Source organism: Ceratina calcarata, unplaced genomic scaffold, assembly GCF_001652005.2.
Source record: "Ceratina calcarata isolate Rehan_Ccalc_2016 unplaced genomic scaffold, ASM165200v1 scaffold72.2, whole genome shotgun sequence".
Lineage (NCBI taxonomy): Eukaryota > Metazoa > Arthropoda > Insecta > Hymenoptera > Apidae > Ceratina > Ceratina calcarata.
In genome coordinates this window covers 2,258,933-2,270,817 of record NW_017178472.1, presented here as the reverse complement: position 1 = coordinate 2,270,817, position 11,885 = coordinate 2,258,933, and the positions used below count along the sequence as shown (strand labels likewise).

The 11,885-nt window shown below is 34.4% G+C and overlaps 2 protein-coding genes across 2 annotated transcripts in view; both read left to right on the top strand.

Annotated features, from left to right (window-relative positions):
- LOC108630270 (G-patch domain and KOW motifs-containing protein homolog 1-like) overlaps positions 1–1,078 on the top strand; it is a 1,684-nt gene extending 606 nt beyond the window's left edge. Inside the window, exons 2-3 of the mRNA XM_018033453.2 lie at positions 16–320; positions 552–1,078. Of these exons, the coding sequence (XP_017888942.1) occupies positions 16–320; positions 552–1,006 (760 nt within the window). The 3' untranslated portion in view covers positions 1,007–1,078. The remainder of the gene's footprint in view (positions 1–15; positions 321–551) is intronic.
- Positions 1,079–1,331: 253 nt separating this feature from the next.
- On the top strand, positions 1,332–3,786 carry LOC108630288 (omega-amidase NIT2). The gene is made up of 6 exons (XM_018033477.2): positions 1,332–1,510; positions 1,639–1,785; positions 2,136–2,320; positions 2,565–2,733; positions 2,984–3,217; positions 3,543–3,786. Exons 1-6 carry the CDS (start codon positions 1,474–1,476, stop codon positions 3,632–3,634), a joined length of 864 nt encoding a protein of 287 aa, XP_017888966.1. The 5' UTR covers positions 1,332–1,473; the 3' UTR covers positions 3,635–3,786.
- The last annotated feature ends 8,099 nt before the right edge of the window (positions 3,787–11,885 follow it).

The following is an 11,885-nucleotide window of genomic DNA, read 5'->3' as shown; positions in this document are numbered from 1 at the left end:
GTATTATTATTACAGAATTGTATCAGCTGTTGTACCAGAATTACGACCAAAAGGTATGGGACTTGGAGCAGACAAAGTAACACTACAGAAGAATACAAATTCCAAGAAACAAGAGGAAGAACTCAAAATTGAAAAGGGCACGTTCGTGAAAATCATAGCTGGAAAGCAATCCAATAATTACGGTCAAATAGAAGGATTCGATGATGATGCAGGGAGACTTATAATAAAACTTGCCCTTGGCGGAAATATAATATCGGTGAATGAGTTCATGGTACAACCCGTGACTAAATCAGAATATTCAAAAAATTCCAAAGTTCTAAGTTAGTATGAACAATTAGTTAAATTAAGGGACTTTTAAAAAGGTAAAGTAAATGCAAATTTGTACGCGACGAAATGAAACTATAGATTTAAGTGAAATATCTATAGTTACATGAAAAGTAAGTGCAAGTATGTTGGCGCGTATACTTTTTTTTAAGGGTCCCTCTAATTTTTATACAAATCGAGATAAACATAGAGGATTGGCCTTTAGTATTTTATGGCATTAATTTCAGATGTGAAGAAGTATGAAGAATATAGGGATAAACAATCTAAGGAACAGAAACAAAACCCAGAGAGGAAGAGAAAGTCATCTGAACATTCGGGTGACTCTGATCAAGATGATCACAAGAATAGTGTAGATGAAAATAAGAAAAGGAATACGTCACACAGTAGAGAAACAAAAATACGAAAAGTGCAGACAGATTCTGACAACGATAGTGATGATGATCACACAAAAATACGAAAAAGAACGAGCAGTTCTGGTAGTAGCGGTACTTACAAATCAAAGAAATCAAAAAAATCTAAGAAGCATAAGAGGCAGCATTCGCCTGAAAAGTCAAGTAAGAAACGCAAGAAAAAGGATAAAGAAAAAGAAAAGATTAAAGATAGAAAATCAAGAGATTATACAGATAGACGGAAACACAAGAAACATGGAAGATCGAGATCAAGATCTTCCACTAGGCGATAAATTTTACTTTCGTGACAAATTGTACAAATTTTGTTTCTATACGTTTTGTAATAAAAGATATTTTTTACACAATCATTTTTTCCTCATCCTTCATGTAAAATACAATCAGTACAAATTAGTGCCGTTTAATACTTCATAACCCATCATCTGCAGTCTTATTTATATCAACGTCATTTGTATACTGCTTTCTTAAATTCATTCATATTTTTTTTTACTTTTTACATTTTACAAAATTCCAGATAATTTCATTTCTTCAATGTTTTCGAATTCCATTTAGTTTTTATTGCTATATCTTATCGTAGTTTTCAAAATAAAATTCAGACAAAAATGTGGGAAACAGTCTGGGTTGAAAATAATGTAGAAAACAAATTGATTATAAAAAATTGTTGTTTTATCATAGCATTGTCATCATGTGACTTGCTTACATATGCAATATAGACCAATACAGTACATAACCTAAAAATATTATGAACATCGTTAAGCAACTGAAACGAAAAATGTCGAGTAAGTATAAAACGAATTTAAAATACTATCAATAACATGAAAAAAGTATAAATATGAAAAATAATAAATACATTATATGAAAAAAATATAAAATTATGCGTTCAACCTATTTTAATTATTTTTTACAGCACTCAGTTTAGCGCTAGTACAGCTGGAAGTTAACCAAGTCAAAGCTAACAATATAGAGCGAGCAATTTCTTATATTTCAAAAGCGAAACAAAAGAACGCTGATATTGTTGCGCTTCCAGAATGCTTCAATTCTCCATATGGCATACGTAAATATACATATTTCTCCTTTTCTTTACAACGTTTCAATTCTGTAAGACAATATCATTAATCTCTTATGATTGAAAAATGCGCATGTGCACATTTTTCCATTTCGCGGATATTCAAAATTGGCGCGTCGTAAAATTTTAAATTCCTTCCCGTTTCAAATAATTCAAATCTAAATCAGTTATTTAATGAAGAGAATACTTGTTCTAGAAATAAAAAGATTACATTTTGTTTCAATAAATTGGAAACATTAACTATTCCAGTGATCGAAAATTTAAAAAGAAGTAAAACAGTTTTTCGAATTCACTATAAATACATTTTCATATAAAATATATTTCATACTTAAACATAGAATATTTCCCAAAATATTGTGAAACCATTCCTGACGGCGTAACAAGCGCAGCTTTATCGAAAGCCGCTAAAGACAATAGCATTTATGTGATTGGTGGTACAATACCTGAAAAGGCTGGTGATAAGTTGTACAACACCTGCACCGTGTGGGATCCTAAAGGAGATCTGGTAGCGGTGCATCGGAAGGTAAGTAATGCACATGTTTTTATCCAAATTGGGGAAAATAGTATAAGAAATATTTTTAATTGATGTGCAACTGCTGATAAAAATCTTGTTAGAGATCATTTTATATGCGTAACAAAGATAACTTAAATAAGAAATATTGCGTAGCTTGCATTCGATTATCTATGATAGTATCTATATTTTCCATAATGAGATCGCAGACGACGATTATAAAACGTAATTAGCGTTTATGTATTTATATTATTAGGTACATTTGTTCGATATCGATATTCCTAATAAAATTACTTTCCGCGAGAGCGAAGTACTCAGCTCTGGTAGCTCTTTGACGACGATCGAAGTGAAGGGTTGTAAAATAGGTATCGGCATTTGCTACGATATTAGGTTCGAGGAAATGGCTCGAATTTACCGGAACAAAGGTACAGTAATTTAATCGAGTTGCTTACGCATAAATACACTTCGATACTTCCAACAATAATTTATTTAACTATAGAACGCGTTGTATTTTACTTACAAGGATAGATTGCTATATTATAAAATAGATACACAAAATATGAGAAATGTAAAATGTTAGACGAATTAGAAGCTGGTACAAGCATCGTTTTCGATACAAAAGTCAATTATCTGAGAATTTAGTCGGTATTCAGTGGCTTCATATTTCTGGACTAGGTTGCCAAATGCTGATATATCCGGCTGCATTCAATATGACCACTGGACCATTGCATTGGTCATTACTTCAGCGTTCCAGAGCGAATGACAATCAATTATATGTCGCGTGCATATCACCAGCTCGTAGTCCTACGGCCGATTACATCGCCTGGGGTCATACGCAGTTAACGAGTCCCTGGGGTGAAATCCTTCACGATCTAGATACCCCGGAAGGGATGGTCGTCGCCGATATTGGTAATTTCCACTTTGAAATTGGAAGACCCGGCGTCCAATTAATTTTTGCTTTCGTTAATTTATCGATTCGACTATTCGTGACCCGATACTTTCATTGCATATTATAGTATTCTTTAATAGCCCGAGTTTCAAAGGAAACTCTTATCTTTTGTACAAGTTTGTCGAATGATACTCGATACTGTTATGCTCTTGACCTCCTTATTACGTCTTTGTCATTACTTACGTCTATGTCCCCTTTCGTATTCTATAAATTGTTTTGTGGGGTCACAGAGATTTTTATACATAAAGACATCTTTAGAATCGAATTTCTCATTACTTATTTCAGATCTGAAGATTGTGGAGGAAGTAAGGGCTCGGATACCTACGTTCTCTCAAAGACGTACCGACTTATACGAAACCATTTATAAAAAATGTTAACACAGTAAAACGCAAAGCATTTTTTAAATATAGGGTAACGCTTTTGCGTATATTTCACTCACATGTATGTCATTCAGAAATTATATACTTCTTTATTTTTCACAATTCTTTATTTATATATGTATGTAAAGGTAGATAATATATTAATAAAAATAAAATGATACAAAAAAAAAATCGCCCTAAAATTATTTTTCACCTAGAAATGGAATACAGTGGTACTTCGGACGGTTTTGGAATACGTCCTGTTTGGACGTGACAAATTTTACTCGGTAGACGGTTTAATATACGCTTTATTCGGTATATGTCCAAATATCAGGAATGGATTAAGATCGTTTACCGAGGTACCATTGTATATAATAATATAAAGGGATATTTAAGGGTAAAGAATCGGACACTTTCGTTTGAAATATTTTTAATATCGTTCAAGTAAATTATCATAATGGATTTAAGATGACTCATACATGAAAGGCCCCTCGATGATCAAACGATGTATGTAATTTCATCAAAAGGTATGACAATAGATTACACATCGTAGCAATATTAAAGCTATCGATCTACGTATTTACATTCAGATAGATTGATTAACTTTCTTTACACATAGATGTTGATTCGAAGTTACAAGCTTAGAGAAATTGGTCAATTAATGTCGATTAACAAAGAACTGTCTCCACTATGGAAGCTCGAGGAGAGCATAAGTCACGTCCATGTTAACCCCGATACGTTTTCGCTATCTCACACCGTCGTTCCAATATTAAATTTGCTCTGATCGAAATCTGCAATGCGTCCATATACCTACGATTTAAATTTAACCAGACTATCCGCCATTTATCAATCTGTAATGTATGCAGGATTTGCTGGTTGTCATTCGTATCGGAAACTCTGTACGCCAGTTCGTCACGCCTGATAGTCGATTCTTCCTAGGCATTAGACTTGGGAAATGATTCAGATACTTAATATTTATCATCGTTAAAACAGAACAATTTCTATGCCATGTGTACGGGGTAAATCAATAAGAATGAACGTATGATACAAATGATTCTTCTTTGATTCGATTAAAAGATGTATTATACGCATTTTATACTTTATCGAATACATTCTTATATTTTACCGAAATTTTGATAATTCTTCTAAGGATTTTCAACAGCTTAGTTTAGATGACAATTCTCATTGACAAATCCCGTATATTATCAATTAAACAAGAAAATGTAATGCCCGAAAGAACCGAACATGTTCAATTTACAATGAATTATTCTTATTTACAACGGATGTCATGAACGAAGAGTATAAACGAAAGAATGAAATTGATACGGACCATCCTCGTAGCATAATCCATTCTGCGCTTTAAGCTCGTCTATAGTTAAACGCAGGTTCGTAGTAAACGATTAATTGATACCCAGTACGCGCAGAGCCAGAGGAGCTTCAATTAACTTTGACAATTCCTTTGACAAATTTACGAACAGCGAATACTAGAAAGCTATTTCTGTGAATTTCGGTAGTTAGACCATACACATCGTAAAACATACATGTACAGTCAAACAAGAGTGAACGTACAGTACATGGAATTTATATTTAAATACGAATTGATCGAAGAAAGATTCTTTAGTTTATGATATCGGGTTTGGTCATTTGTAGATCGAGTATCGTGTAAGAGTGTTTCGTCACAAAGTTCCAAATTCAGAGTCGTTACTTATTTTTAAGATCGTCTTAAGCATTTCCCATCCCTGTCTATCCTATATTTCCAGTTCCTGCTGTGTGCAGGAAGCAGGGACTTAAGCAAATGCTTAAGGCGATCTTAAAAATAAGTAACGACTCTGAATACCGGCCATAGTTCTTTAACGTAACCGAACCAACAGAGATTACTCGTATAACGGGTTTTATGATAATTGGATAGAGTGTAGAGGACGAATTGTTGCGCTCGTGTATAACTCCCTCGAACCCGTCGGATTACTACTAACAAAACTGGTGTCCATCGATTACGCAACAATCCAGTAACAGATTCGCCGTTATTCAACACATTAAGTGGGATTCCTTGTGTGAAACAAAATCGACGTATCGCTAATCCGATTTGTGTCGTGATTTGAAATTCGATTATACGAAATATTATGACTGCGGACGGATTACTATGAAAAATAAAACTGAAATGGTAATCAGTTTAAGAAATGCATGTATTTCAGATTTTCTTTTTATTAATGTATAGATACAGATTTTATCATTTAAGCATTGCAATATGTATTTACTTATGATATTTTCTGCACATTCAATATTTTATAAATGCATAAATTCTGCAGTCTAATTATAATCAATGTAGCCACAAATTGACACAACGTAAATACAAATCCATCAATATTTCTAACGACTTCCTAAACTATTATTCGATCTTTTTCGCAACACCATACTTGATAAGATATCAAAATGGTAACATAATGGAAGATAGAAGAATCTAATAGAAAAATACAAGGGTACGTGGTTCAATAAAAATGGCAATATAATTGAAGATGTTATTACCAGCACTAGAAGAGTTTCCACAGTGTATACGTGGTTTTCGTTCGACTGGTAGCAAGAGGATTGTCGAGGGTTTTCCTACGTGTAGATATCGATTTATCAAGCAATCAGTTTGGACAACATTTGATGGACGCGGTTCTGATATCACGTTACAAAATTAAAATGGATTTGATTCGTTTCCCTTCCACGTTATACATGTCAAATATTTTGTCTTTATTTTAGGAATGTCATACCATTGACAACAATAATGAGAATAATAATCGCCAATTAAAATGTTAAAAAAACATAATTGTTAGAAGAAATAAAGAAATTTACAGCTACAGCTTTTGAAATATTAATACCGATGTTTCCATATATGTATAAGTTCCGAGACTATCCTGTAATATATAGCAGTTTTACCAGACATTCAGTAGAAGCTTTCTAGCCTTTGTAAAACGTCTCATGGCTCAATTTAACCGAGCTTAATCTTTTTAGGCCAGACAGTTTCCAATTCCATTTACAGCATAATCTCCTGACAATTCTATGCCCTTCAGAGGACATATCCGGAGATACTATTTCTCATCGTTCCGCGATAGCGGAATTCCTATATCCATTTCCTTTTGTTTTCGCGTTCACAGCCTTCAGTTTTCGTTTGCAAGCGACACAAATCGTTCTAACTTCAATCATTGGAAAAGAACGTTTAAAAATATTTCGAATCCACTCTGATTTATTTCAAATTTAATTCTGAGGATGTACACACGTGATTGTCAAGATTCTAAGTAAAGTTACTTTTCGAAGTTCTCAGCATCGCGACTTTCTACAACTTCCGCCAGATAATATTTGCGAGAGAAAGTTGATCTTTGACGACAGTTTAAAAAACTACTCGCGTGTTGCGGGTAAGTAACACGGAAAAACTGAGAAACTCGTAACGTTGGAACTTGCTTTCTCAGAAAGAAAAACGAATTTTCAGGCTCGCTCTTCGGGAACTCGTCGCGTAACGGAGGGTTAAAATCGGTGAACAGTGTGTACCGAGTGTGAAACGGTGCTCGACGGGCGTGGGCGCGGAAACGAGACGCGATCCTTGCGGAACAAAAAGTGGAGTCGCGCCGAGAGCGACGCAAGAAACCGAGATAATTGTATGTATGTACTCGCGCAATTTACACTTGTTAACTCCATTGTAATCAAAATTATCTCTACGCGAAATGCAAAGCAAAGAAACGAGATTTCCGTCTTACTAAACATCTGCTCTCAATTTCTGTTATAGTTTTCATGCATGAATAATTGTGTAGAAATTAAAATACACTGACTTCTCAAAATGCTGTTGGTTAAAAATTCTGCGTATATTTAAAGATGCCAAAAACGTCAGTATATTTGTGAGCGTGGGACTGTGTTATATAATGCTCGTTTTTCTTCGTGCTTATGTATTATGTGAATGTATTATCGTTGTCTTAACAAATCAAAATACTTAAAAACCTTGGACATGCCGTCCCACATTCTTTAACACATTTACGTCACAGTGCACTGTTCATTATATTCATTCGGGAATCGTGTTAAGCGATGAGATTGAAAATTTAGAGTACACATTCTATGACCCGGCACGTGAGGAATAAAGTCGCGAGCTCGGAGGGTGAAATTAAATCGTCGAGCTTAAAAAGGTGACTCGGTTTTAATAATTCAATGGAGGAGAGCGTGTTCGTTCGACGAGAAGAAAAAGTTCCTGCCTATATCTGTATATCTGGGCGTACGCCGGGCCGCGTACCTTCGGTCTGCTCTGCAATTCAAATATTAACGCTCGAATATACAATGACGAAAGAGAAATGAAAATCGAAAGCTTTAAGGGAACCAATTACTCCCATGTTAACGATGTTCGCGATCAAGAATTCATTGTTCGGTGAAAAGACTGCGACTCGATGTTCCGTTAGTTTTTGTAAACAAATCTCGAGCTGGATGAGCCGGTTTAATACGTTCGCTTTAGTGCATGGGTAACACACAATACCTTTTACATTGATATCCTAAACTCGTTATGTCATGGAAAAATCCGACGTCTATTTGTAATATGTCCAAAATATTATAAACGGAGGTGTATACATATGTCTACCAGAAGAATCGTTAATCTGTATCTTGTAATTGGATGGAAGCTGCAGGATAATTAATGATTCATTAGCGTAATTTAGACCCGTCACGGAACGAGCTCCAAATGTACGTTATGCTATTATCACTTGGCCACAATTTGGTCAATCAAACGTTTCGCACAAACTACTAATGCGCGATAGTTCGCATTTCAATCCTACTGCGGTTCGGGTGGTAACAATTAAATTACACTAGAATTACGCGTAATTGAGTCTCCGTAATTGATTCAGAGAGCTTGCTGCGTTTAACGCGATTAATAAATATTAAATCTTCACGTCCACGCGTCGCGTTCGCGATTGACCATGATTGCAGCTGCAGCCATTAATATAAATGAACTCTAATGGTCACTGAAACGAACTTCGCGCGTGATTCTGTTATCAAGAAATCGCTTATGCTGCATACGTATAATCGGGAGAAGAAGAATGGTTTGGAAGAAGAAAGAAGATTGAGAGATTAGAGAATTAGACTGTCAATGAACACGTACAATCGTGATATATTAAAATTGAGTCCGCTGCAACCCTCGCGTCATTTAAAATTCTATTCGTCTAATCAACGGGCTACTGTATCGCTCATTCCCTGCTATTTGAACCACTGCTGTTTCGTATCAAAGTGCCAAAATGGTATAACATGATACTGAATTAAAACAATGTTAACAATTTCAATGTAAAACGATGTTATATGTGTATTTTAACAGTTATTTTAAACCGATTATATTCTATCATTAATTGGAGAACGAAATGATTTAACGATGTACCCATGATTAACGCAGCAAATGAGCGACACGTTTCATATTAAATTTAATTGAACACGCTACTCATTGTCAATCGACGTACCATACACGACGCCCGAGCTTAGCGACTAGATATTCTGAATACGAAATTACAAGATGTTACAAGATGAATAGGTAGTGAATATACTATACTATACATATGTCTCTCTCAAATTGTAATAGATAAATGTCTTTTGGACTGTTCCTGTTGCACGAATTATACATATGTATGTATGTTATGTGCATCGTTTAATGTACACGTTTGTACACATAGAAAATATTGTTCTTGGTTAAATGGTTCTGACAATGAGTGCGTCAAAGCGCGTTTATTTACTGTGCCAGCACAGACATGTTAACATTGGCAATTCATGATATACAGAGTGAATCAGTAACAATAGTCATACGAAATAATTAATTATTGCATAGTTTAATTAATTTATTTCGTTTCGCATGAATTTTATATTTGATTTAGCTTATCAAATGACCATGTCCTTGTATTTAAACTTAAATAATACTTGCTCAGCCTGTTATAAAATTATGTTTGTTTGTTTCATATGATAATTCTTATTGATTCAGCCTGTATTCCAAAGGGTTTTTATATGAATAGAATCACTTATTTTTTATATACTGTGGATTTTAACATATGATGAAAAATATACTGCCCCTATGATACAAAGAGATCCGAGTGACAATAGTTATCTATAAAATCCATGCATACGTGTAACGATTGTTAGAATTTCTTCGTACGAGTAAAATCATTGGAAAGTTTTTTTACAGGTCAAAGGAGTTGCCAGATGGTTTCATTTATACGGCCGCCCATTTGAAAGATTAAAAGTTTCGATTAGGTGAGCGCATAACTTACGTATAATCGTGTGAAAATATCGTCGAGTCAAGGACGACCGAGATTTAACCCTTGAAGCAAAGAGCATTCAACGATGTAGCACTCGTATTTTTTTCAATCTCTCACGGACGATAAGTAAAAAAAGCTTTCGTATATTAAACATGGATTCGACGTACGCAGTAGACCAAGGTACTATATCAAAGAGATTCATTAATATTGTACCGAGGCTAAAAGTTTGTAAAGTACATTAAGTCTGCTTCGAAAGAAACTTAAAAGAACCTCATTTAATGAATTATAAACTCCTATTTCGTTTAATAGAACCGAACATTCTTGCATGTCTAGCTTCTTTTAAGCATATCATCCAAGGGTTAAATTCAATCTTTCGAATAATTTTTGTTCATCCTACTTCATATAATGTACACAGCTTATCAGACAATTTTTTAGATTAAAGAGACACGTAGTATCACCTAATTTAAAATTGGTTTTCAAATACCACTTCTTAGGACTAAATTAAAATCTAGTACCATGGTGATTAAAATGACTCGGTTCGAATGTAAGTTGTTTCTCTTTTATCAAGTCCATAAACTTTACGATAAACCGTATAAACCATTTTCTTGCATAGCTTAGCTTTTTACTATTAGATTGCGGATTTCATGCATTAAGAAAATATACAATGTGCAAGATCGTGAAAGAACTAGACATCGTTATCTTAAATAGGCAGAGGGAATCACAATTTAAATTTTCTTTACTAAATCGACATTAGAAAAATTCTATTTTGCATAAAAGTCCGCAGTCTACCAAGTATGCCGAAGATTATGGTCCGCTCGCAGGGCTGGATTCTGTTTCATTTCTTTCACTCGCCGTGAAATACGTTCGGTCGTCCGGAACGCGTAGGCCATCGAACGACAATGGATGGATTGGATCGGAATTAATTAAGCGACTTACGGCCTTGGCAACCGAACCAGTTTTCCTTTTCGAGCGAATCCGCTCGCGTCAAGTGGCACGAATTTCACCGAGCACACTCGCCTCCACCCCCACGTGATTTGCGATTCTATCCCGTTTCGTGCGTGCGCACGCAATTATTTTGTGGCTCGACTTTCCGCCTCGTTTTTTAAAAAATTCATTTTTTACGGTCAGACTGCGAAAAGAGCAGAGGCGAATTTTTGCTCTTAAAACTTTGGGAGAAACGAGAATCAAAATCTGCTTCTTGTACAATACACATATTTTTAAATTCCTTTAATTGAGAGGCACATAAGTCTTGTCTGCTATCATCGACACAAAGTTTTTGACCAACGCATAATATTACATTGAATAAGAACATTTATAAAATAAAAATAGAAGAACGATCGTCTTGTACATTTTGTACATTGCGTACAGTAGCATTTCGAACATTGGGCGTTAAGCTTTATTTATTATTATTTTATTACGCGTCATGAATTGAATTGAATTAGAAGCTTTATATTAAGGTGGTAAAGAAAATTTGCTAAATGTTCTGGTTCCCTTGGGAAATGGTCCCGACAAAAAATGCTTCAGCTGATCATTAACGACTTGCCCTGAGACTTGGAATGCGCGTTCCTCGAATACTTGAACCCTCAATTGAAAAATCGTTCAACGGAAATCGTGAAAGATCTTCAACTATTTTTTGATCAGTAGTAGGACTTTGAAATAGGGAATCATTATCTTGAGTAAGTCTCATTCCCCGATGAAAAATTCCTGGTAAACTCTTGGCAAATGATTATAGCACAGGACCCATCAATTCTTGCAATTAATTATTATCATAAATAGATTGCGAATATTATAGAAAAGTTTTATCTATAGAAAATATAAGAAATCGATGTAATATTAAATCAAAATAAAGTGAAACGTATATTACTATTTTATAAGATAATTAATTAAATAATTTAGAAGTATATTTTTATCTAAATTTAATTTTTAACATTGACATTATAAACATTTTATTTTGTTTCTTCCATATATAATTTGTTTCCATGGATATTATCATTCTTATGGCAGGATAGAACTGCTAAGCA

Bases quoted from the DNA above. Each gene is read 5' to 3' on its own strand.
- LOC108630288 (XM_018033477.2), top strand. From the start codon at position 1,474: ATGAACATCGTTAAGCAACTGAAACGAAAAATGTCGA. The intron at 1,786-2,135 runs GTAAATATACAT...ACTTAAACATAG, and splicing joins CAATTCTCCATATGGCATAC to AATATTTCCCAAAATATTGT. The intron at 2,321-2,564 runs GTAAGTAATGCA...TTATATTATTAG, and splicing joins TGGTAGCGGTGCATCGGAAG to GTACATTTGTTCGATATCGA.